At 42.1% G+C, this 26,206-nt stretch overlaps 3 protein-coding genes across 15 annotated transcripts in view; 1 reads left to right on the forward strand and 2 right to left on the reverse strand.

Moving 5' to 3' along the window:
* Positions 1-8: 8 nt before the first annotated feature.
* On the forward strand, positions 9-12,026 carry ptpn22 (protein tyrosine phosphatase non-receptor type 22). 9 transcript variants are annotated; one of them, XM_068332527.1, is made up of 26 exons: positions 9-290; positions 1,814-1,922; positions 1,999-2,075; positions 2,152-2,247; positions 2,364-2,402; positions 2,604-2,675; positions 2,855-2,914; positions 3,108-3,250; positions 4,452-4,518; positions 4,599-4,676; positions 4,841-4,927; positions 6,616-7,093; positions 7,156-7,236; positions 7,348-7,425; positions 7,576-7,647; positions 7,739-7,875; positions 8,747-8,774; positions 8,959-9,048; positions 9,152-9,217; positions 9,305-9,438; positions 9,549-9,576; positions 10,503-10,565; positions 10,796-10,857; positions 10,949-10,979; positions 11,067-11,153; positions 11,236-12,026. In XM_068332527.1, exons 1-26 carry the CDS (start codon positions 204-206, stop codon positions 11,295-11,297), a joined length of 2,412 nt encoding a protein of 803 aa, XP_068188628.1. In that variant the 5' UTR covers positions 9-203; the 3' UTR covers positions 11,298-12,026. The 9 variants fall into 9 exon arrangements, 7 of the variants coding, with proteins under 7 accessions (XP_068188628.1, XP_068188593.1, XP_068188602.1 ...); XM_068332492.1 differs by lacking the exon at positions 10,949-10,979; XM_068332501.1 differs by lacking the exon at positions 10,949-10,979 and having other exon boundaries at positions 9,308-9,438.
* Positions 12,027-12,166: 140 nt separating this feature from the next.
* On the reverse strand, positions 12,167-17,636 carry LOC137607077 (lysine-specific demethylase 9). Its single transcript, XM_068332567.1, is given in 8 exon segments — positions 12,167-13,473; positions 13,475-13,933; positions 14,019-14,127; positions 14,264-14,431; positions 14,523-14,665; positions 14,768-14,905; positions 15,872-16,539; positions 17,090-17,636. Coding segments are annotated over 8 exon segments (2,241 nt in total). The 5' UTR covers positions 17,610-17,636; the 3' UTR covers positions 12,167-13,437.
* A 760-nt stretch (positions 17,637-18,396) lies between these two features.
* magi3a (membrane associated guanylate kinase, WW and PDZ domain containing 3a) overlaps positions 18,397-26,206 on the reverse strand; it is an 80,792-nt gene continuing 72,982 nt past the window's right edge. For 3 of the 5 annotated variants that reach the window (XM_068306717.1, XM_068306737.1, XM_068306709.1), the window contains exons 15-21: positions 25,500-25,715; positions 23,941-24,126; positions 23,717-23,810; positions 22,829-22,877; positions 22,540-22,677; positions 22,305-22,443; positions 18,397-21,163 (exon numbers count right to left, since the gene is read on the reverse strand). In XM_068306717.1, coding sequence (XP_068162818.1) covers positions 20,181-21,163; positions 22,305-22,443; positions 22,540-22,677; positions 22,829-22,877; positions 23,717-23,810; positions 23,941-24,126; positions 25,500-25,715 — 1,805 coding nt within the window. In that variant the 3' untranslated portion in view covers positions 18,397-20,180. The remainder of the gene's footprint in view (positions 21,164-22,304; positions 22,444-22,539; positions 22,678-22,828; positions 22,878-23,716; positions 23,811-23,940; positions 24,127-25,499; positions 25,716-26,206) is intronic. The other 2 variants (XM_068306746.1, XM_068306728.1) reach the window with 1 other exon arrangement.

A 26,206-nucleotide genomic window follows, 5' to 3' on the forward strand; every position in this document is an offset into this window, starting at 1 on the left:
ACAGACCACAGAACCTGTTGGCTCACTCTTACTTCCTCTAAGACAGTTGACACATTCCCTCTCATTAGTTCCTTGAGAGAGTTGCTGTAGAGAAGCCGTCTACATGAAGCAGCAGCAAAAGTCGTGGCGACGCTGAACTGTGGGCTCAGACCTTTGCATCCTGACATGTGCACCATCCCAGGTAGGGTACTACACATCCAGCCATGGAGCATCAAGCCTGTATTGTGAGGCAAATCCAAGCCCAGCTGGAGGAACAGGAGACACCGAATGGCATCGCTGAGGAGTTTGTGGTGAGTTGAGCATGTTGTAGATAAAGCTTCCACAGAGAAGATTTATTTTATATCATTGGAAATCAAGTCATAACTGCTGTATTTTCAAATGTAAAGTAAATCACATCGAGTGGGAGAGTTCATATTTTCCCCCACACCTTCAAATGTCCACAAAATGCACTGTGTTCAGCAAAAAAAATGATATGCAGATATTGTCAGAATGGCCCCAGTGCCATTCTTTATGCTTGCACCTTGCTTTTGGTGTTTGTCACCAAAAACACTGGTAAAGAGGATGACCCACAGGCAAATGCATAATAATTAATAATTAATATTTGCTGTCTGTGATGTGTTTAGTTACCAATTACCTCGAATGCACATCATGTTCAGGCGTTCAGCCCCAGAGGGACATTATCTGTAGGCTGGGACAATCTGCCTGAGGTCAGCCCTGTGTGCTTCACATACTGTCAACCTACCAGCCAGGCCACAGCAGAGGAAGAGGTCTATTGCATCACTTCCTCCGTGAACAAGAAGCGCTGTGTGGTGTGAGCAGTAGAGATGGTCTTACAAAGCTTTAAAGCAGGCAGTTTAGAGCTTTGACAGCCAGCCTATGAACAAAAAGACCAGTGTCTCATTAAATCCTCTGAGCACGGGAAAAGCCCACCACTTCAATTTGAGCCTCAAACATTCGACTTAGTCACTGCGGGATACAAATCCTCAGTTTGTAAGACATGGGGTCAGCTTCTGGTAATGTGAGTCACATATTCTGGTCAGCTGGGGATGCGTCACATTATTTTAAAAAATGACCAACTAGGAATATTTATGCAATTTATAACCTTTTTCCTGGTTACTAATGCAAACTGTCAAAATACTTAGAAATAATTACAAAAACCAATGCAATGAACACAACTATCATGGATTTCCAAAGTCACACAGTTTCACATATTAAATATAAATCACTCTTCTGAATAGCTTTCCTGAACTTGTGCTGCTTCAACCTGGATAAACCTCATTTAATGATGTTTACTCAACATTTGTGTCATTATAAACCATGGTCATTGTCATTTTGTGGGGTTTTACTTCACCCTTGTTTTACCTGTTTACTTCCCTGCTCATGTCATGATATACCTTCTCTTTTGGAGCTTGTACGGTTCTGCACCTAATTTCACCTGAATCTTACTTTTTCTTATCTGTTCCCATTTGGCTTTCACCCCATCAGTTTGTTCTCTCTTACTTTTGCATACGGGTGTGAAATATAACACCCATACGTTAAATCATATTTCATTAGAGAAAAGGTTTTTTCTCATTTGCATCTGTCATGCTGTCATTGGCCTGTATGTTTATGTGGAATAAAAACATCATTATAGTTCAAAATACATTATGAAACAAACCACAGTTGAAATAACATTGAATACGGGTTAAAAAAGGCAGACACCAACAGCATACCAGAGCAGTAACATCACCTTGCTTAACAACAAGACAGCCCAAACATTGTGCTTCAGAAAAGGATGAGTATGGCAGGGTTAAGTTTCTTTTATGTGTTTCAGAGGTTAAAAAGCCAGTCAAATAAATATCGCACAGACAAGACCTATCCGACCAAGACGGCAGAGAAGCAGGAAAATGTCAAGAAGAACCGATACAAGGACATCGTCCCCTGTAAGCTCTTTAACATATCTCTGATAAATCAGAGGTATGTTAAAGAAACCTGATCCACATTTTGCTCTCCTTTCAGTCGACCACAGCAGAGTAAAGCTCTCTCTCCACACCTCCAAAAATGACGCAGACTACATCAACGCCAGCTTCATCCAAGTAAATCAACAGCAGCCCTCATTCATTCACAAGTCAGATCAACCTCTGACTCCTGACGGTTGTTTCTGATCTCCAGGGCGTTTCTGGTTCCAGAGCTTACATCGCTACTCAGGGTCCTCTGCCTCACACAATACTAGACTTCTTCAGGATGATTTGGGAATACGAAATAAAGGTGTGTTTTAACATTTGTTGAGGGACCCTTTGAACCCCTAGACCTTGATGTCACATTTTGTTCAAGTTAATGTAAAGCTCAACGTTTTTGCATTTTGTTGTCTTCTTTGGCGTCAGGTTGTGGTGATGGCCTGTCGAGAATTCGAGATGGGAAAGGTAAAAAAAAAATTTTTTCCCCATATTTACCCTCTGTTTTTTGTTCTTAATCACTGTGTTGTATAATTTATTTACCATAAATACTTCTGCTTTTTGTGTCAATTTCCCTTCAGCTCAGTCTGGATGTTGTTTTTTTCCAAGCCAATTAGAACCACAAAAAAAAGTGAAATGTGAATTCTCTGTTCTCTCTCTTTGTTGTAGAAAAAGTGTGAGCGCTACTGGCCACAGAAAGAGGGACAACCGTTTGTTTGTGAGCCTTTTACAGTTTATTGTGTGAGTATTTTTAATCTTGGGAGACACGCATCTTATTTATGACTAATTTCAGAAAGTGTCAATACAATTTGGTTACACTATTAATACCACAAACAAAACTCAAATTATCTCTATTATCTTGTTTAAGTGCAAGAAGTAAGCAGTGTGAAGATGCACAGCCTTTTTTTTTTTTTAAACAGGATTCTACAGAAAATAGAGGTGATTTTCTGATAAGGACCTTACAGTTGAATTACAACAAGGTAAACTGATTATATATTGCGCCATTATAATAATGACTATTTCTCCTGAGCAAAATAAGAAAAAAAAATTAAGTAATTTGAATCATGCAAATCTTTTGATTTCACAGAGACACTATGGAAATAAAGGGAAATGTATGATGTTGAATTTTCCACTGGGACTGTCTGCAGCGTTTTTTTCTTTTCTTTTCTCCAGCATATCCGAACTTTGAAACAGCTTCACTACGTCAACTGGCCAGATCACGGAGTACCAGACTCCATCCCTCCCATCCTGGATATGCTGGAGGAGATGCGTACTCACCAGCCTCATGAAGACGTGCCCATCTGCATCCACTGCAGGTCAGCATTACTTGCAGAACTTAATTACTTTGAAAATATATGTCCTGATCAGTCTTATCCCAGCACAGAAACAGTTTTGTAATGACCTCAGAAAGTGTTGAACCGGTGTTTCTGTTCCTCTTGTCCTCAGCTTAAGACAACTAATAATTCCGCTGTTATGAGCTGATAAAATTAAGTAGGGACTGCTGAAAATATTTTTGATTGGTTTTACAGTCTACATTTCAATTCCACAAAGGAAAAAAAAATTACACACAAATAAAATGAGAGGCAGGAGAATCCAACAATCAATGCTAGCATACACACACTCAACTCGACATTACTTTGAATTTCTGAGAAGACACGCTTTGTTTTGTTGTATTATCAGTTACATTTTTAGTGATCAATTAAGCTGATCTTTTACTTTAAAGATCATAGAGTGATCACCTGAAGAATGAGTTGTACAGTCGCTATGGGAACACACTTGTCTGTGGGCAGCCTCTATGGTTCCCCGACTTTCATCTGAGACACTACATGCGTCCTCCCTCTTTGACAGGAAGTGTGTGTAGGTGGGTTGCCATCAACCCACCAGGTTTTAAAGTGTGTGTACCTCACTTTTTCTAACATTTGCAGTTTGACTCACTTATCACTCGTATCAATTGTTTAAATGAAACCTTCCATGTCACTTCACCCAACCATCCTTTATGCATCTGCATAACGGATGGTTAGAGGGGGTATAGAACAGTTCCACTGTGAGGTGTGTGTAGCTTTAATACTAGAAAACTTGTGTGCAGCGATGAATCAACATTACATTTGTTTTATTTTCTAGTGAAGTTTTTAATTGTGCGTTTTCCGTCTCAGTTGCCGCATTGAGACAGAATTAGCTGTCGACATAATAAATTGCTTAGAATTGTTCACATAAATGTGATTAAAATATTCCTGTTTTTTTATGAGTGTTACAAATCTAATGTCAATGCCAGATATAAACTAGGAAACAGACAATGAGCCTACTGTTATCAGCACTTGTTTATCACATGACAGTTCACTGGCTTGCTGCTTCCATTGTATGACAAAGTGAAAATTCAAAAACATTTCCAACAGTTCAATCTGTCATCAGCCAATTGAACTAAAAATCACATTGGATTCTGTAGCCTTCAAATAACCAGTGATGTTTCAGTGCGTGTATTCTTGGTAATTCACCTGCGTCTACTTGCTGTGTTTGCAGCGCCGGCTGTGGGAGAACAGGAGCCTTGTGTGTCATTGACTACACTTGGAATCTCTTGAAGAATCAAGTAAGACTTTGCAGATATCGGTCATATTCCAGTTCTTCTGTACAAGCTGTCATGTACTGATGTCTGCGCTTTTTTTTTAGATGATCACTTCAGATTTCAGTATTTTCAATGCAGTCCAAAACATGAGAACCCAGAGGCCCTCGTTGGTTCAAACCAAGGTAGCGTCTGTTTCCCCCTTTTCCACAAAACCTCCTTTACAATAAATCCACCAACAAGGAGAACCATATTTCAGGCAATTCCTCAAATTAGAATTGATGGTGTGTGTGTGTATGTCCTGCCCCACGCTGTTTCACACAAGTTTTCTTTTTGGTGTTTACCACAGGAACAATATGAGCTGGTATACACTGCCATCAAGTTGCTGTTTGACAGATATCTGCAGGATGAGAATGCACTCACACACAGAGAGGAGGTGAGAACACAGAACGACGTCTTATGCATGACAGCATTAGAAGGTGGAACCATGAAAGTCCTACATAGCAACAGGGGGCAGAGTTTCTTCTTTTGCTCTCAGTCACTTTGAAATCAAATCTAGTAAAGTCCAGAAATTCAAGACTTAAAATAAATGGTGTTAATAAATGTACTGAATAGCTTTTAGCCACCCTGAGCCATTCGCTTCAAATCTAATTCTTGTTTCTCCGATCTGGCTGCAGATACATTAATCACAAAAAGTTTGGAATATTTGGCTTTCGGTTGAAAATTGTAGAAAATGTAAAATGTTCACGCTACAGCGATATTATATCTTTAAAAGAAGAAATTGTTGGTAGGAAAAGTAGTAGGGAAGCAGAAGCATGCAATGATGATATCCTCATCTCAGACAAGTTATTGAAACATCATCCAACAGTGGTGAATATACCACAACACAATGTGAGCTTCTCAGTGACTTGTCATGAGCACCAATATCAGCTTAACAACAAGGTTTCTGTCACAGCCGGAGAAGCCGGAAAAAGATTGTAGACCCAGAAACAGAATGTGTGTTAAATTACCTGTCAATTCCATGGGAAGTTCAATCGAGGTACACGTCACAGAGCAAAAGAACATAGAAGTAAAACAATCTTGGCAAAAGTTGGGGACAGAACAAGACTTCCTGAAACAGAGACAATAATCCAGTGATGACGGGTACCCCAGCTTTAAAGCAAAGGTTGATTAGGAGAGTGGAGACAGGTGTGGAGCATTGGGCTCTGGTGATTGGCCATCTCACCTGCCAGTCAAGGCAGGGTAGAGGGAATACCTGGCTTGGATCAAACAGAACCATGCCGACCAGCCATAGATTCTCTATGGGATTCAAGTCTGGAGAAAGTGCAGATGACTCTATTCAAGGTACCACAGTCTGCAGCAGTCGTTCCTGAATGATGTAACCTCAATGAGCCGGACTGTTGCTGTCCAAGAAGATGACTTTAGCTCAAATGATCCCAGTTTGATACATCCTTTTTGAAGCCTTGCAATGGCGAGGTAGGTGTCGTTGTGGTTTTCATGATGTCAAAATGTCAAAGGCATGATGAGAAGAACTGTTAAAATACCAATTCTGACTGAACCAAGAAATGTATTGGTCAATTCACGGATCAATCACCTGTTGGGAATCTTGTCATTAAGCGTCTTGTAAAGGAACAGAAAGTTATGCAAAATGTAATGAAAAGCTAAACAGTTGGATACGGCATTCAAAAGCTTAGAGAAGGTCACATGACATTTTAGGTTCATCCTGAAATTTCACTGGAAAGCCAAATAGCCCTCACTTTTTTTGAGTAGTATATATTGTGCCATGGTTCAGGATATATCAGTATAAAACTAATTTGTTCCTGCTGCGATTTGTCTACTTAACATTCCAAAATGAGTTCGTTTTATCATTGCCTACATATGAATCCTTGTTTACTGCTGGTTTTGAAACCGTTTGTCCCAAGGGAATAATTAAGTTATCTTTGACTCTTGATTCTTCAACTTATGCATGTTAGTAATCATGACAAAGCAGATCTATTTATGAATCACGTTTCAGGCAAATTGGATTTAAAGTGCTTAACAAAGGCAAAAGCAAAGTGATGGTTCAATTATTCATCTAAAGCTGTGGTAACTCATACTTTTCTTCTGAACCTGACCATCATCCAGCCTGAGACTGAAAACAAGCTCTCTGACCTGAACGAGGAGTCTGATGTGCTGCTACAGTTCCAGCACCAGCTTGATGAGGAAAGGCATGTTGTGGAACAGAACCACACTTCAAAATACGTCATCGACTTGAAAGTCAAGGACATGAACATGGACCAGAAGCAATGGCAGCAACTCCAGACCCCTTCCGATGCTTCGATCCCCAAAAACCCTCCCAAACAGCTGGAACCCAACCAGAGAGCCCCTGATGTAGATAAGATACAGGACTTAGAGGGTTCAGGAAGGGTATGCTGCCCACCTCCACCTGGGGTGGCTGCAGCAATTTGTCTGATGGTGGAGGATCCCTACTTTGACGGTCCAGTGAGCTCCCCCTCAGAGGAGACACCAATAGACTCCATCCAACAAGTTACAGTTAACCCTATTTATAGCACACCGGCTGCACCGAATGCCCCGATTGTGGAGCTGAACTGTCCTGCCCCAGGTAAAGCCTCATGAAGTACATCTAGAAGTGAATTTTGTAGATTTGTTCTCATGCTTTTTTAGGTTTGTTTGATGCAGATGAGGATGAAGCTCCACCTCTTCCTCAGCGAACTCCTGAGTCTTATGTACTGGCTAAGGAGACAGGTTTGTGCTCAGAGTCTACATAAGAGTTTACAGTCATCCCAATGTTATTATATTTGCAGTTAGAATTTTGATGATACATATTTTACATCACATGAGTCTTTTGTTGTTTAGAGCTCCCAGATCTCTGTGAAAGGCTGATGGTGATCCTTCCCATCAATCCTGCTGCTGAGACCATCAGTGAGTCAAGAGGTGGGGGAAATATTCATAACGTAAAGTTCTTTGAATGGTGTTCTTTTCTTGATGTTACATATCTGAAAAAGTAGTAATAATATTGTTAGTGACTATGGTGTTGAAATGAGAAAGCAGGATTCACCATCCTTAAATCTGTTCTATTCACAGACAACCCGCCCTCCCCTGTTCCTCCACTACCAGAGAGAACCCCAGACTCCTTTGAATTGGCTGCTGATCCAGGTGATAGAATATCATGAATTGTTCACGTAAATTAATAGGAGTAATAGATATTGCTTTAAAATGCAGTGATTAAATAGCTTCCTCTTCTCAGATCCTGTGGAACAGAGGTTAAGGGTCACTCCAGCAGCAAACTTGAGAAGATTAGGAATGTCTTCAGAATGGTCGGGAAACACAAATTCAGCCGACTCGGCATCACAGATAAAGATGGAAGGTTGGGCCAGGAGTAAGGTAAGAAGTAGTGTAGTGTAACTCTGGAGCATCTGATGTGATTTGTTATGGATGACAGAGAATCTACACAGAGACGTAGAGGAGTACAGGGAGAACCAGGTAGAGGAGTAGAGGGAGAACCAGGAAGAGGAGTAGAGGGAGAACCAGATGGAGGAGTAGAGGGAGAACCAGATGGAGGAGTAGAGGGAGAACCAGGTAGAGGAATATAAAAGAGAACCAGGTAGAGGAGTAGAGGGAGAACAAGATAGAGGACTAGAAGGAACCCTTACTGTAAGCTTTATCGCAGAGGAAGGTTTGGAGCTATCCTTAAACACAGAGGAGTTTATTCCAAACTAAAGTTCCTGATAGCTGAAGGCGCTTCCTCCTAGATAATGTTTTGACATCCTAAGAACAATCAGTGTTCCTGCAGTTTGGGAGTGGAGCATTCTAGTGTTATGATAAGACACTAATATTTCCTTCAGATATGAAGGTGGATGGTCAGTTAGAGCTTTGTATGTGAGCAGAAGAACCTTAAACTCTATTGAGGATTTTAATGGAAGATAAAACAGGAGAATTGTAGCCTGTCTTTCTAGTTCAGTACCGGAGATACAGTTACAGCAGTCAAACTGTCAAGTGGCAAATGCATGAACCAATTTTTATGCATCATTTTAAGACACAAAGTGTCAGATTTTAGTAATATTAGATACATGAAAAAAAAGGTTTGCGTGATTTATCTGGTTGTCATCTGCATAGAAGTGACAATAAGTTTTCTGATAATGTTACATGGAGAGTTGTCGACATGCACAAATTGAGTTCTGTCTGATAAGCAGGTCTTAAACCAGTGAGCCCTGACAGACGTTATGTAATACCAACATTCTGCTCTTTCTTCTAGAGTCTAAAAGGAAAAATGACGTTCAAAGGTGAGATATTTTTAATGACACGGTGGTCCGAGTTAATGCTAATTACAGCAGCTTACAGTTTAATAAATCATATGAGTGATAAATTGAATCCAAGTAATTTAGAGCCTCACATAAGCCAGTTAATATGAAGCCGCTAAAGTTGTGTGATAATTTATTGTGTGTTAAATTCTTATCATATCTTCAGCCGCGGTGACAAATCCTAATCCCTCATCAACTTCATCTCTCCATCCCCACACTCCACCTCAGGATCCAAACACCGCCCTGCTTCCTCAAAGTAAGACTGAAACACACACTGAATCATGTCGTGCTGGTTTTTGTTTGACCCTTGGCTATCCAGATAGATCCAAAGTGACTCCTACTAATCTTTGCTTGTGCAGCTGTAGACCTGACTCATCCTCTTCCTGACAGAACCCCAGAGTCCTCCATCCACACAACCCAGGAGGGTGAGTTTGTCACCCACCTTCTCAGAAAAGACATGCACAATTTAGGCCCTACAGCAGCACCTCCCTGACTGAAGCTCTCTTTACCAGCAGCTCACAAGGAAGCTACCCTCAGCCCGTTGCCCTTAGAAATGACACATCCTTCGTCGAAGTTTGGTTTGTCGTCCGAGTGGGATGGCACCTCTCAACCCATCATGTTCCTAGATGTTAAGATCAGGAGCAAGGTAACGACTCAACAGGACCAAGCCAAAGCCTGTGACCGCCCCCGTATCAGCCTTTTCCTTAACATCCCTTTGTTAAGACTAACAATTTTGCTTTAATTTGCTTATCCCAGAGTGTTCGAGTTAAAGGCTCTAAGCGAGGTAAGCTTCTCTGCTTTCATTTGTTTCAGCAGTCTAATCTCTATATATGCAAAGTACAAACATCACTATAAAAACTTTTTTCAAAGAAAAAATTTGTAAAAAACAAAAAACAGTCCGAAAGCATCCTCATTCACAACACATTTACTTAGATTCTCACGTTATGATACATGATCACATTTTCTGTCAACTGTAACTAAAAATAAAAAGATATTTTACATTATATAATACAATGAATTAAGTTATATTATTGTGTATGGTCATGAAATTAATGAGTTGAGTCTGTCAACCAGTTTGCCTGTAGGGACTTTAAGGTCCAGCAGGTGTCAGTATTCAGTAACACAAAATCACACAGAATCAATACAGTTTGGTCATGACGCCACATCTACCCATCACTTGAAAACACAACAAAGAGCCAACTGATGGCATCGACTCTCCAGAAACGTATTACCAACTGAACGAAGGGGGCTCCACCTCCTTAGATAACCTCTCAAAGAGGCTGATCACCATCAGCTGGGGGGTCAGAGGTCAGCCCAATGACTCCTGAGGAGCAGCGAGACCTGTGGCTTCAACGTTTTAAGGAGCAAGATTCTCATTTTGTGATGATGAATGTCTATTTTCCACCACCTAGACAACATCATCTTCATCATCATCAGTATTATTTTTAATGTGATATGAGATTTGTGATCACGTCTTTCAGTGGACATCACACTGGATCGATAAGATTTTGCAAATTTTTACAAATTGCAATATTTATCACAGAAAACTAAAAGAGTATCATGTTGCTCTTGAACCCATCTCCACCATTCGTTCACAAAGCAAGACATAATGTATGATTGGTGAAATGCCAGATTAGTTGTCTTCTGCAGGACTGATTGTAAATGTTGTACCCATACCACTCGGACTGTGTTTTTGTATTTCAACTGCAGAGTCACTAACGGCGGTTCAGCATCACATGGCTCCTCCTCTGATTGTGGGTGAAAGCGGAGCTGGTGAGTGTTTTCATCATTTAGGACCTGCAAACTACAGAATAGCGTCTCATTATGTTTGATAAACTAATGTATGACTCTTACATGTGAGCCTGTGATGATTTGGTAATCTGTGAAGTAACGGTAATCTGTAAAACAGGTATTTGTCATACAGTCTGGAAACAACAGTTTGTTAGAAAATGGTCATTATTGGGTCATTTCATTGTATTTCTCTGTATGTTTGTGTTCCTCAGCACAAATTCATGTGAACACCGAGCTAACAGGATCGGATGAGAAGGCAACATCTAAAAGCAAGGTGAGCACCTTCCAACCTTCCATGATTACCAGCAGCTGCTAGTTAGTGAGGTGAACATTCACTAAGTTAAACTGTTCTTTCCTTCATCCAGAGTTTTAAGTTTTTTAAACACAAAAAAAGAAGTAGGTGACATTTAAATTCAAACTCAATAAATGTACTTATGCTGATGAAGACTGAGTGACTAATAATTGTAAAAATGATATCCTCAGCCAAAATTACCCCACCACAGCCATCTAATACTCAACCAGAGGATCCACCTCCTGCATACGGCCCCTCATTTTCACAGTTTAAATATGGTAAGACTGCATCATCTGAAACACTGCTGCTATCAGATAAAGTTACTTGCAAATAATTGCATGACATCATCTTCCTCTTCAGGATTTGGGATCCGTGTTGGAAAGCCAAAGGGCCCCAGGAGCTTTCCTGAGACATGGGTTTGAGTTTGACCCTCCCTCAACATCAAACTGGACCCCGACTTCTATCGACGATCATCAGAATACCTGAATGACTGCTGGAAGTTTTTGTTTGTGTGCTTCTCTTTCTCTTCTCCATGTCATGTCACAAATCCATCTGTTAGTTTTAAACAATTGTGAAGGCATTATGCACTTATCTTACAAAAAAACAAAAAACAAAATCTGCAACAAGACATTGAAATTCAGTCAGTTTGTACTTGCGTTATTACTAATGAGAAGTCAGGTGTAGTTCCTCCATCCAAACGCTGTTTCTGGGAAGTGAGTTAAACAACAGAAGAAGATGGGGACTTCTTATTTGATCTTCAAAAAGATCAAATAAAGCACAAGATGACTCCAGAGACCACAATGGGAAAGTGTTCAGAAGGCCAAGATTCCAAACTAACTTTAAGACTTTATTCATGGATTTGCAATCTGATTTTATTGTTACCCCAAAGTTCAGAGTCCAATATCTGCTAAAATGTGTTTCCATGCTCCCCCCAGATGAAAACATGTCCTTATCATCATTCATATTTATCTGAACAACAAAACTAACAGATTTTTATAGGATGGATAGATGTTGACTGGATTTTGGGCGAACTGTTCCTTTAAAGGTAATCAGAACATGTTGCATACTGAAAAAGTATCTGAAACGGTTTGGTTTTACTGTGTCCCAAACACTGGTTGAACATTATTTATTAAAAGAAAAGTCTAAGCATTCTCCTGCTGGTGCTGTGTCCGGACCTTCTCTAGCCTCACCTGGAAATCTGACAAACACAAACAGTTTTAAACACAACAATTATGACAAAAGGCTGATGTCAATGTTGCAACTGTCAATTTATTTCTAGTTAAGACCCAACAAACATGACAACATCCTTCCTGAATAGGACCTACGTTTAAAAAAAGTCAGAATTTACCAATGACACTACGCAGTAATTGTTTTTTCCAGCTGACATGCAGAATAAAAATTAAAAATAAATAGCACAGAAGAAACATTTGTTTCGTTATCAAATTAGAAAGACTTGGCTATGACTGTCCTACCAACACATTTTTCTCACAAGGCTTTTCCAGATCCAGTAAAAGGCACTAAGACAGTCAGTGGAAGAGCTAAGGCAGTCGTCACAGTTTGAATGGAGGGATCTGATAGGTTCAGCTGAAGTTTCAATCTTGTGCTCTGATCCTGAACTGCAGGAGGACGTGATGAGGTGTGAAGTGAGGTGACGAGTGAGAACGATTTCGTCTTTACAGCTTCCGTATTTCAGATGCTGCTTGGAGTTTGAAACGAACCATCTGCATAACGCAACCAAACATAACCAGAACAACCCTCATCAAGCGTCATCACCAGCTTAAAGTTAAGAATCGTGTACAGACATAAGTGCATGGGTGTCAATGTTGTCACATCATCATATTTACACACCTGAAGACAGAAATTAGTTCATTGAATTGCTTTAATTCCTTCAGAATCCATTGCCGAGCCTACGATCAGTTATAAACCTGCTTTTCATGCGTTTGTTTAAATCAAAAATATCAAAAGCACTTTCAAAAATATGCAAACTGCAACTTACAAAACTGATAAAAAGTCTTTATACTCTTATAATTCTACAATCCTACAATTATTTACAGTAACCAAACGCCTCACTTTAATAAGTCCATGTTTAATAGCAATGACAAATCTTGGAAAAATGTTTAATTTCTTCAATACGTTTGATTCAAATAGAAAAAGGTACCAGAAAGCAGCTGATGACAAATATTAAATATTTAACCATTCATCGGTTCATCAGGAACTTCTATTCAACCCTTCTGCCACAAAATGAAACAGCCAAGCCTAAAAGGAAAATGTATTTTTCCAACATTTTATAAAATAAGTTTCAATATAATAATTTCTTCACCTGATGCTCACAACTTGAGTTGCAGTTTTAGGTGTGACCAAATTAAAAAAAAAAAAAAAAAAAGCAGTAGGATGTCCCACTAAACTGCACATACTTCACATAAAAAAATGTAATTAATAGTTTTCTAATTAAAGATTAAATAAAAGCGAGAGGAATAAAACCTGAAAATCTTCCTATTTGGCAGAGATGGTGGGTTCCTCCCACAGCAGAGTGTCTGTCGGGGTCAGGGGGAAAAAAAAAGTTCATTTAAACTGTACAGTGTGGCTGAGAGCTTTTGGAAAGGGGGGGCTCTCTTAAAAATGTACATCCAGAGCGGATTGGTTCAGAACAGTTGGGCTCTTGGCGTGTCGGGGGTAAGTGTGCAGACTTGGGGGGACGTGGAGGAGCCGGCTGGGGCTCCTTCGCTGTCATCCCCAGCCTCTGGAACTCAGTCTTAGCTCCCCCACTTTGGGTTTTCTCCCCTTGGGGTCGTACACAGGGGTTTGGGGAGGAAAGAGGGACTCGACTGGAGGCGGGGCTGACGTCTTTTGTCCGCTGCCTCTCCTCATCCTCATCCGGGTGATACTGTTTGAGGCGGATGTGCCAGGCCAGGCTGCAGACTGCAGACACCGTCTTAAACTGGTGGATAACGTTCCTCGGGATGAAGTAAATGTCGTTGTGGCAGAGCTGGACACGGACGTAGCGGATGCCTTCCCTCCTCAGCTGATTGAGCTTGGCGTCGTCCACCCACTGGACACACTGCAGGGAGGCAGATGTTTAAAGCTTCTAGCAGCGTGTTTTCACCTGTAGGTGGCGACACCTGTGTCGTGACAAACATTCTCACCTGAGACACCGGCGGCTCGTACAGATCAAGCTGCAGACTCTGGACGACGTCACTGAAGTCCCCAGCTTGGAAACACACAACATCTTTGGTTATCCGAGGTCGGTTGTTCCTTCAACAAAACACAATGAAACATAAAAATCCAGAATGGTTTTGGAGGTAGGGTTTGGTTTGGTTTGGAGATGTTATTTTTATCTTTCTATGAACTGATTGTCTCCGTTTTGTAAATAAAAAGCAAGAGAAGTCACCATTCTCCAAAGTGCACCGCCTTCAGGACCCCGACGGCAGCAGTGCTCTGCCAGTCAAAGCTCTGGCCCACGTGATCAGCGTGGGCCTTGGTGCGGTCCTCAAACAGAACCTCTCTGGGTTCACTGGCCCTCGGAAGGTAGTGGAGGTTCTTGATCTCATTCATGGACCTGAACAGAAGGACGGCAAGGGATAGAGAAATGTTTTTTATGTCTTCGCTCATAATTACAATCACTTTTCAGTCACACGATGCTGTTGTACCTGCGCCTTTTGAAAGGCGACTTGGGCATGTCGGCAGTAGGAACCATCTGTTCTCCTGGTCGCACCCACATGATGGGTCCATCGTCGCTCTGAGAGCGACAGTCTAGCTTCAGGCTGGAGAGGCTTCCCCACGGTAGGGTCATCTGAGGTCACACAGACACACGCATCCAACCGTGAGAAGTTTTGAAAGAATTCATTTTTTGAAAGAATTTAAAAGCAATATTTAAAATAAATCCTTCCCTGACCTTGAGAAAAGGTGACTCTTCCAGCATATCCAGGAATTCTGGGAAATAATCTCCGACTTCCTCATCCACGGCTCCGACTAAGCTGATCTGCCTCATGGGTCCGGACCGGTACGTTCCTGAACAGTAAGTCCGGTTAACCTGGACACAGGAAATAGCCACAACCTCTCAGCTCATCACATTCACACTAAAGAATATCTACACACATTATATCATGCTAATTATTTTAGCATACATTATGACTGTTCATTAACAGTTGTAGCTTACATTTCAATGCATAAAATCAGTCATAAAATCAGACTCATTGCTGGTCATCCCTGTTCTAATTTTAACTTAAATAAATGATAGAAAACTGGAAAATTTTAAAGTTCATTTTAATTTTATTTTATGTATATAGCCCAGAATCACAAGTCACTTCTCACTGTACATATTTGTTTTTTTTAAGGTATTGTATTTACGTTTATTTAGTTGCGTACTTTATTCTTCTTGCTGTATGTTTATATGTCCTCAGTTGAGTATTTGTCATCTTCTTTTGTGTATTTAAGTTTACTTGTATTTATTTGTTCCTTCGTTTTTCTGCTGTCTTGTGGAATGTGTGGATGTATGTGAGTAAAGCAAGTATCCATCCATCCATCCATCCACCCACCCACTCATCCATCCATCCATCCACCCAGCCACCCATCCATCCATCCCAGGATGGACAGATGGTTCATACAGAATAGATCAACTCAAGTGGAAGTAGGTGTCTGGTATGGATGTTATTGCATTGGTATTGGCCAAGATAATATTGGTACAAAAAAAGTACAAAAATTTCATTTAGCGATATTCTGACTTGTTGACATAATGCCATTATGTGTTTTAGATATGATTCTAGTGGAATTACTGGCAGTAGAGGTCAAATATTGAGCGACTTTGCTGGTGTGGATGTGGTTTGGGTGGGTTAGGGTCCATTAGCCCATCTAGGATACGAAGAAGACAAGAGCCGACCACAGTGGCTACCTCTGTTAGCATCAAAACTTTTAAAAATCACTGTGTCTTTTTGATGAGTGCAGTATTATGACAAACTATTGCGTCAAAGTCAGGACGAGCTCTTGCCTGTTCACTTACCTGGGAGTGAAAGCTGGCAATTGTGGTGGTCTCGATGTCTTTTTTGCCCAGTAGCTCCATTTTGACCGGTGTGTTGGGGAAGTTGAAGGCAAAATAATCCAGGAAGTCTGGTAGGTAGGAGGCTGCACTGTGCACCACCGCCAGGGCATAGGAGGCTGCACCTTTAGGCTTCTCAGCGAAGGCCAACTCCAGAAACTCTTGTGCAAAGCACTCCATTTCCTCCGCGCTGAGACAAGCTAGCTCATCAGCGTAGGCATGCAGAACTGATCCGCCACCATTGGCCTGTCGTTCCTCGTGCATGAAGCGTCCATAGTAGGTGCCTGTCTGGAGGCAAGAGCTGCGGACATGGTGGTCCTGATGGGAGATAAATGGTACCCGGCCCAGTTTAAGAGCATGGAGGTAGGTCTGGTGTCTGCTGATAGTGTCTGTGTGAGACGGCTGATTGCTTTCCTGCTTCACTGTCGGGGGCAGAGAAGAACCAGGGCAAATGGGCAGAGTACTATTTGCTCCCTGCCCTGTACATACAGTCTGGACTGCTCTGTTGTGCAAGTGTCGGACCTTCTTGGTACTGTGCTCGTCCTGGTGGTGTTTCTTCTTCTTCTTCTTTTTCTTGAGAAGATATTCCTCCAGTGTTAGAGACTTGACATTCTCATTGTGAGGTTTTGGCTCTGAAGGCAAAGAGAGAGGCATAAATAAAAAAGTGTGTTTTATTAAGGATTTCAATAACTTTGAAATTTGTGTGTATGGTTTGTGTTAGATGCTTTGTGTATGTATACAGTGTTATGTTTGCTTTGTGTTTCATACATACTATGCATTATGTATACTAAGATAGATAGATCTATAGATAGATGAGTGTATTTTGTGTTATATATAAGTTTTGTATGTATATGTGTTATATATATGGGAACCACTGACAAAGACTTCCTTTAGCTAATAACTACATGATCATTAGGTATTGAATATTTTTACTTCCAAAAATATGTTCCCATGTTAAATATTCGGAGGTAACAAATATTTATTTAATAGATCCTCAAATTATTTAAAGTTTATTTATTTCCACGTCCACGAATGCACAGCTGATGTGACAGAAGAGCTGAAAACTTTTGAAAAACAATAAAAATCTTGATCTTAAATGAGGAAAATAGACTAAACCAGTCGCTACTCGTCACAGATCACTAACGTAAACCAGTGTGTTCACTATAACCAGATCAAACTCACCATTCTTCTTCTGACCTCCAGCGTGTTTGACGTTCGCTCCAGCGTTCTCCTTCTTGGGCTTCGAGCCTCCATCCTTCGGGTTCTCCTTCACATCCCGGCTCTTGGCTTCGGCCGCCTTCAGAGGCGTGAAACTGAAGAGCGGCTCGGCGGCCACCGGTCGCTTCTTCTGCAGGTCCTCCGGTGCCTTCCGGGGAGGCGGGGGCGGCTGGAGGTTCTTCTTCGTCCCATTGGTGAGGCCGTGGTTCTGGTGGTGGTGGTGGCCGTGTTTGTGGAAGTGCAGGACGGGCTCACCTGCGCTGAAGTTCTGGGCTGTGGGGTTGAGCTGCAGCGGATGCGGCGACGGGCGGCTGCTGTGGTCGGCGTGTCGGTGATGGAGCTTCCTCTTCTTGGCTTCGTCCGGTTTGTGGAAAGATGGCGACAGGTTCCGTTTCTTCTTCCTCTCTTTCATTAACCGATCAAGGCTTTCCCTTAACCTTTCTTCTCCTACTTTCGCATGGACCAAGTCCCCTGGAGCTGCCATGATTGCACGTACAGTGCTATGGTGAAGGAGGCGTTAACCCTACATACCTCTGATTGGCTAGGTTTGTTGGGTCGTATCAAGATAAACCAATCAGAGGCGGAGGAGGGCGGGTCAATACAATTCCAAGGAGGATTCTCATGCTACATTTAAAGGACTCGAACCTCTAACTGCGCAGGTCTCCGAATATTTGGTGTCTATTTGTAGTTCTTTCAACTCGTTTAGCGAAGTACGCATGCGCATTACGGACAGCTGTGGGTCATGTAGTTTGTCGATCTCGTAAAGGTTCATGGGAGTTGGAGTTTAAACAGAAGTGAGTGCGTGCCGATCCGCACGCATTCAATTCTGCTGGCCTGACGTCATGGTTAATTTTATTAGCGCCGCAAGGGGCGGTGCTTGTGACAGAGGTGATGAAACGTGACCGACGTGAGGCGGAACGTTTGAAGTGGACGTTGACGTCATCAGCTTTCAGAAGGGTAACAGTAGGTGCTGGAGAAATGGCAACGTTACTTTTTATTCATATTTATTATTTAAAAATAAATAAAACCATATTATTTATGACTAAATATAACTTTATAAATATTAAATATGTAATTTATTTAAACGATAATATTTAATTTATTTAATTATACATATACATATATGTCATTCAATGGGAATGACAGCTCCTTGGTTTGATTTTCAAACAGACAAACCCATGGGAATCAGCTGATTTGGATTCTTCATGAATGATCAAGACTTACTGATCCTGTAGCTACCAAGAACATTTAAAAGACAAGAGCCCCCCCAAACATGTTTATTCAGTAATCCTTTATTTATCAGTGCATGAACAGAATGCCATGACCAAATTATTCTCTCCACCCATTTTATATCATTTCATCTCACATCCCTTAAAAAAATAATGAAAAGATTTACATAGGATTTTTTTTATGCATGAAGGCATTTATATTTATAAAGGTGCTGTACAATCTCTAAACATTTACAACTATACCATGATGTGAAAACCGATAAACTTCTTTCTTATATGTTGGAGCGATGCAAGGCCACGGTATCATACATGTTAATGGCATGACCAGTAAACAACAGGAGCCAATTCTATCAACAGTTCAGTGGGCAATAAATTAGTACCTAACAGAACAAGAGACGTGTGAGTTACTTCTGTACATCCTTACAGGTTGATGGGGGTAAGTCAATGATGCAGTTAATTAATCCACCAGTAGATGTCACTATACTGAACAGCAGAACTCCACAATGACCAGAGAAGGGCACAAACAATCCCAAACAAACTCAAAATATATGCATTCACATTTTCATCAGTTACTTAATTTCAAATGCGACCCCCCCTCCCCCCCAAGGAAATTATTTTCACATGATGTGCTCTGCGATGCCCGTCCCTCATGTGTGAACAAGCTGCTTTCTTAATTCTGACATGCATATAATAACAATTGTGTCGGTGATGATTGACAATCAAACAAATATACATCTTTTTTTCTTAATTCTCCCACTCGCTCTAATGAAAAAAATATATATCAAAAATAGATTTCGGAGGTTAGAATGAGAATAAATGTTTTTGTGCCGACGTTTTTGTCAATAAAAATACTCTTAACTTTTAATAAGTCAGTGGAGGAAGTCTCACATATTACGATACAGGTCTGTTGGTTCAACTGGTTGAAATCACGCGTGAGTATATGTGTAACACGCTTGGAATAAGATCAGCTGATGTGACAGTGATACCTAAAATACAAACACACTTACTAGATCTACCAGTCACCTGTACACACACTTAAAACACACAGCTGCTCACGAGCGTTCTTATCGATATGATGTAGATGGTGACGCTTCTCTACACATTCTATTTCTATTAAAGTCAAATGATGGATTTTCTTTTCATATATTTCAATAAATTACATAATGTGTTATTACCACACATTAACAAATGTGAGAAGTGGAACCACAAGTATCTGGTCTGCTAAATGCATAAAACTCCAGGGTCTCCTGTCCACCCTGCGGGAAGTCCAGGACGCTGCTCAGGTGTGAACCGACAGGAAGTTCATGAGTTGGAGGAGGAGCCCACCGGCCCTCGCTGTTAACCTGTCAGCGGCCGTCACAGTGAATCAGTTTTACCAGAGAGAACACGGCAAGAGACGAAAGAGCGTCGACCTTCAAGTGACAAAAAAAAAAAAAAAAATTCCCTTCATCAAGACGGATGGACAGACGGGAGAGGGGAGCGTTTCATTTCTGTACCTGCAGTCCTGGGGTGAGAGGAGAACGGACCGGGTCCTTCATGATCGGAGTGACACAAAATAGATTCACAAAATACACATTCTGAGACACACACACACACACACACACGTACACACACACACGTGTCAGAGCTGCAGCTTGATACCTCCATATCCAGGTGGACAAACTGGGCGGTAAAAGAACCCAAAGCTAAGAGATGTGATTTGATCGAACCTTTACCCAAAACAACAAAAACCTTCCTTCTATCTTCTATGTCCGTCTTTCAGGCTCAGCTTAGCTTTTTTTTAATTATTATTATTTTTTTATTACACAGATGGTGCTAGAAGGACATCAGATGTCGGCGTAGGACGTTTCTGCCTGGATCTTGGCAGAACTGGGGACCTTCCACGGACCGGGCATGATGGGAGACTTTTTGCTGGAAGCGGTACCGTTGCAGCTGGGGTCCTGGATGCTACTGCTCGACCCTCTGGGGTCCTTTCTGTTCGCATCCACAGCTGGACCGTGGGTCTTGCTTTCCAGATATTCTTTCTCCCCCTGCTCTCTCCCAGTCCTCTGGTTCAGGGCGCCAGCGTTGGAGTCCGACCCCGTCTGCTCCCTGGCTGTTTGAGGATGGGATTTCTGTCCAGCTCCTTCCTGCTCAGCCCTTTTGTTCTTCTTGTGGCGTTCACCGGTCCCCGAGATTTTGTCTCCACTCTCTGGAGCGCCCCTTTCTTGCCAGTAGACTGCGTTCTCTTCCTTGTACCTCCTGTCTTTCCCTTCCCCGTAGGCGGCGCTGGGCTGTTGGCCAGCTGGACGTCTGGGGCTTTGGGGCTGGACCAGATTCTTTGAAGGCATCGGGGGGTCGTGCTCCCTCTTGGAGCTTTTTCTCGGGCTGGAGGAGCGGTGGTCTTTTCTGTCTCTGCTCATATCCTCCAGGGATCCAGCGTGGCCTTGCTCCGTTTTTCTGGGGCTTGGAGAGTGCTGCTCACGGTGATGTTCGGTGGCTTTCTTGGGGCTCGTGGGCTTAGAGTCACTGCTGCTCTTTTTTCTGGTCTGGGTGCTGGGGCTGGTTGTATGCTTTTGATTGTGTTGAGGGACCTGCTGTCCTCTTGATCGATTAGTCTGCCTGCCATACTCCTGCCCACCACCAGGGGACACAGCAGCCCTCGGATCTCCCCCAGGGATCTCATCAGGGATGGTCATTTTGGGTGACGATGGGGTCAGTTCCGAGGTAGAGAAGGGGACAGAGGATGGAGAGGCTGGAGATGATTGGCTGTCAGATGAAGAGAGTCTGGGAAAACTTGAGGTTGGAATGTTTCCTTTGTCCTTTGAACCTGAGACACAAGACGTGGAGAATAACAAGAGTCAGCTGCTAAAGAACTCGCTAAAGAAATTACACAATAACATAGCCCTGACATGGAAAGCATTGCAATTATAAGAATAATTAAATTTGGCATGCAATAAAAGCTGAATATTCTCATTATGAATAAAAAGATTTTTTCCACCCTAATTACTGGTGCTAATAACTCCAGAATTTTGCCTGATCTGAGATATGCATCAGCCACACAAATATCCATGGAAAAGGTCCTGGTGCTCACAGAGCACTGACATTTCAATCCCCCCCCCCGAGCTGATAGGATTTGCACAGCTGTGATTGAGAGCAGATATGCAGCAGAAGACCAGCGACAGAGAGAGAAGATGGATGACTTGGTTGTGCTGAAATTAGCTTTCTGATTTCTAGGAGCAGCAACTCATAGAAATTCCTTCTAATGAAATCTTGGGGTTGAAAGGCTGATGCCGGTGAATGCACACAGATCCCCCAATCACTTATCACACGCACTGATCAGTATCTATTTTGTGTTTCTTCATTGGTGTGTATGTTCAATGGCATCCCAAGTTTTTGCAATAGCCTTAAAAATAAGTTGCAGGGCGCTGAAACCTCCCGACGCTCCTGCAGGGTTTTTTTTTTTTTCTTTGAGGACTCACTGCTTTGGTTCAGCTAAATCACTAAATGACAGATAACTCATCTGCTCCAGATCGATTATGGGGGTGAAGGGAGGGAGAGTGAACAACATTTAAATCTGGGAGGTGAATCACTTTGAAAGGAGAGGTCAGAGGAAAAAAAGTGAGAGTGCAAAGTTTACCAAAGTTACCAAGGACAGACCAAGAAAAGCAGTGAGGCCTTTAGTGATGCTCTGGTTTCATGTAGAAGCACAGGGTGGAAGAAGAGTTCACACCTAGAGGAGGAGAAGATAAAGAGGTAGAGACAGACAGCCGTGCAGAAAACCAGAGCGGATACAAAGAAGTAGATCGAGACAGAAGTCAAGGAGAAAAGCTTGCAACACATGCATGAGAATGAAGAAACTCGGCACCCTGCTACAAGCATATGCATACAAAACGGCGCAACGTACTGTACAAATGGCTAATACGCGCTAACAGGATATGACATGCTTGCAGCTCTCAGCGGTCACTCACTGTGATCAGGGACCAATCCCTGGCCGGGGCGGAGCAGCAGATGAACTTTACTGCCTCCTGCTTGGATCAGCTCGATCGCCCGAGTGTGTGTGATGCCCTGGGTGGCCTCGCCGTTAATCTCCACGATCTGGTCTCCGACCTGCGAGGCAGAAAGGATCCATTCTGACATGTAACAACCAGCTGCACAGGTTTTAAAAAATGAAGCTCAGAAGGAGAATGAGAGACAAACGCCCACATGTATCCGGCCGTCTTTCAAAGCAGGTCCGTCCTCAGCCAGTCGGAGGATAAACAGGCCCATGTTGTACTCTTTCCCTCCCCTCAGACTGAAGCCGAAGCCCCGCTGTCGGCGCTCCAGCTCCACCACGAAACAACCCTGTGGTGCACAGTGAGAACACCAGCGTCAGACCGGAGGACATCTTTGGAGATAAACTCGTGAATGGCAGCCCTCAGATTAGGAGTGTGTTCATTAGCACCAAATTAAAGTAAACAAGTTAGAGACATAATGGAATATTTTGTGGTCATACCTGCTTTGACGCCACTGGGACAGAGCTCTTGGTCTCAGCTTCACCGTTCCTACAAGAAAAAATCAAATAATGAGCCTGAGATTCCAAAAAAATTATTATGAAGTCAGCCTACATTTCTGTCTTCACTGTAAAATCGTTGCCAAAATTGAAAACCTCATACTACCTATATGGAAAACCACATGGACAAAGTTGTAAAGTTGTTTTAAAAGGGATTTACCAGCTCTTAGCTGACTATACACCAACTGGAACCAACTTAAAGTAAAATCATCTTGTTGCATAATAATGCAAGTCCACAAGAATTTAGACATTTTTAATATTCATTTCTTGTGTTCTGGTCAGAACATAAAATCCATTTGAATTAATCAAAAACATGTAAATGTGTGATCTGTGATGTCAAAGATGCTCCAAATATTCTTCTTACACCAGCAACAATAATGTTTGAGCACAAGAGGTATAGATGCTTTAAATACTATATGATGATATCATAAAGTTTGTCCTGAGTCTTTTTTCCTCATACTGTGTCCATTTTAATCCAGATGCTGCCTTCACTACAGCAGCACAAGCCTCTTAATATCGGTTTCATCACACGATGCACAGACGTCCACATAAAAACCCTTTAAAAACAGACTTCATGTCTGAATGCTTCACAGAGTTCATAAGAAGGCCTTTGTGGGACTTTGGCCGTGATGACACGCAATCTGAAGATCCTGGGCGCGGAGGAATTTTATGTCTTTCTGGATATTGAGGAGTGTGACCACAGGAGACAGTAACGGCAGCACCAGCTAGACGCTCCTCTAAAAGGCTGATGCTAATTTCTGGCGGATGTAGGAAAAGCACTCCAGAGGCAGGCTGGCGACGGGCGTGAATGCTGCGTGTAGATTCATATACCTGTCGGTGTAGCTGGGGGGCTGCTGGCCCACAGCTCTGTGCTGGGCTGATGGGCTCTGCTTGGCTGAATTCGTTCCAGATGGAGGAGCGCTCTCTGCAAAAACACCATTTATTATAGCACACATCTTGTGAACTGCTACCCAAAGCAATCTCAAAAGCTCTGTTTACTTTAAGTAGATTAATGGCCCTAATGTCTCGTTCCCAGAAAAACGAGCCCGACCCACCGTCTTCAGGCACGACGGTGAGGGTGACGGAATTGCCGGCGTCCTTGATGAGCTGGACGATGTCGTTGTGCGACAGCTCCATGATGGACCGGCCGTTGACGGCGGAGATACGGTCGCCCACTTTCATCTGACCGATGCGGTCCGTAGGGCTGCCCTCGATGATGCGGCCGATCTTGTGAGGTATGACTGAAAAGAGGAAACACAGAAATACCAAGACAGTATTTTCAGATGAAGCCTTAAACCAAATCCATCAAACTCAAGGCCCGGGGGCCAAATGTGGCCCGCCACATCGTTTTGTGTGGCCCGAGAGAGCATAAAAGGTCAGAGGGTTTCATAACCTAACAAAAGGATTTATGATAACAGAGCAGCAAGCAAATATGTTTTTTCTGTGTAACTGTAATGTTTGTAAGCTGAATAAGTTCAGAACAAATTCAGAGTTATTTTACATTTATTTTACATTACATTGAGTTACATTTATAAGTTACATCTGAGCATTTTGAAGACAGCCATGATGCTGATGTGGCCCTTGGTGAAAATGGGTGTGACACCCTTGCATTGAACAGTCCAGTAGTCATTAGGTTTGGGCTTTGGCAGCCTAATCAATATCTTGCTCTAAAGCTAACAAGTCCATTTTTGCACAAACTTTTACGCTTTAAAAAAAGAAAAGAAAAAAAAGAAGCTGATTATAAAAAGGCCTGCAAGCCAGTCAGCACACTGAATAAATACTTTATCTACAACGTACACGCTGTAAAAACATGTAGCGGCTCGTAAACTAAAAATAGTAGCACATTTAAATTTGAACTGTACGAGCGTTGTGTGAAGCATCCTCTTGCAGGATTAGCTCACACTGTATGCTACATTAGCACCCAGCGTACTGGTGGCCCCTGTAACGTCACCGTAGCAACACAACAGCAGCCCGACTGGAATGACTAATGATAAATAATTCATGCAAATTCCAACCGGTGGTATAAATTTGTGTATTATTTATGACATAATGATATTAATTCTATCTTATAAAATTTTCATTTGACTTCATTATAATCTCAGTTTACAGCGCTGCTTAAACACGTTAGAAACAATGAAAGTTGGCTTGATTTTTAATGTTGGTTGAGCCTCTTGTACGTTAAACTTGTAGCCATGTATGCAGAGTTTGCTGGGTTATTGATGAAACAAACAACCACCAAACTAAGTTACCAAGGAACCAAGGATAGATCTCAATGCATTTAGAACTTTAGGGCGAAATGCAAAAAAACATGGGATGAAGGTGCATGAAGATATATAAAAGTCTGTTTCAGTGGTTTAACAAAGATAGAATGCTTAAAAACAGGAAAATGAGAAATAATTCAAGTTTATAGTAGTAAGTCTGAACACAGCAGTTATTCAGACACATTTTTAACTAACAATGTTGGTTAGTTCAAATTTCCAGGTCCAGCGTGGAGGATTTAGTGCACCTGGTGGTGTGAATTCAGACAGTAATAAAAAAAGGGCCGCCTCCCTTTCAGTTTAAACACCACTACTCTCTCTCCATCGTTGCATCCTCGGATTTCATTAATTCTTACCTCCGGGTGGGGGCTTCGTCTTTGACGTCAGGATAACAAACCCGAAGCCCTCGTTGTCTTTGCGCTGCAGAGTGACGTCGAAGCACTCGGGCCGAGGGAGCTGCGTCGGCTGGACGGCGTTCGGCCCTCCGACGCGACTCGTCCTGGGGGAGCTGTTGACCAGGGCGGACGCCGTCTCCTGGGGCTGCTGACCGCCGTCCGCCTGCTTCTCGCCTTCTGAATGCACAGAAAGATGAGGCAGCATTTACAGTCGGGCTCCTGGGGCAGCTCTTCTTAATTGCTTATAAAAATGTTGTATATTTGGTGATCATAATGGGTCCATTCATCATTTTTAAAAGGACCCGGTCAGCTCAGATGGTTTCAAATGGTTTCTCAATTTGTCGCTTTCACCAACAGAACATAAATGTTTCCTCAAAGATGAGGATCATTCCTGTTCGCTTTGAAAATTATTTAAACACCAAACTGTTCTCTGATCACCTCCATCTCTCTTCATTCTGTTTTTTTTTTTTTTTTTAACATTGGGTTTCTGTTTTGTCAGCCAGCATCTGGGAATCTCTTTCTGAAGCTTTGAAGGAGAAACCCAACGTGACTGTTGTTTAATTGCTACCTACGTGATCAAGGCTGTCGTCGCAATACATCAAATCCAAAGTAATTTCAAGAAGGGCTTGTTCTACTCATGCTGGGGTTGTTTGTGTGGATAAACAAGC

This window comes from Antennarius striatus, chromosome 2 (genome assembly GCF_040054535.1).
Source record: "Antennarius striatus isolate MH-2024 chromosome 2, ASM4005453v1, whole genome shotgun sequence".
In the NCBI taxonomy this organism is placed as follows: domain Eukaryota; kingdom Metazoa; phylum Chordata; class Actinopteri; order Lophiiformes; family Antennariidae; genus Antennarius; species Antennarius striatus.

Coding starts and splice junctions, on each gene's coding strand:
- ptpn22 (XM_068332492.1), top strand. CDS start 204: ATGGAGCATCAAGCCTGTATTGTGAGGCAAATCCAAGCCCAGCTGGAG. Junction 1,923..1,998: donor ATACAAGGACATCGTCCCCT/GTAAGCTCTTTA, acceptor CTCTCCTTTCAG/TCGACCACAGCAGAGTAAAG. Junction 7,237..7,347: donor TGTACTGGCTAAGGAGACAG/GTTTGTGCTCAG, acceptor TTTGTTGTTTAG/AGCTCCCAGATCTCTGTGAA.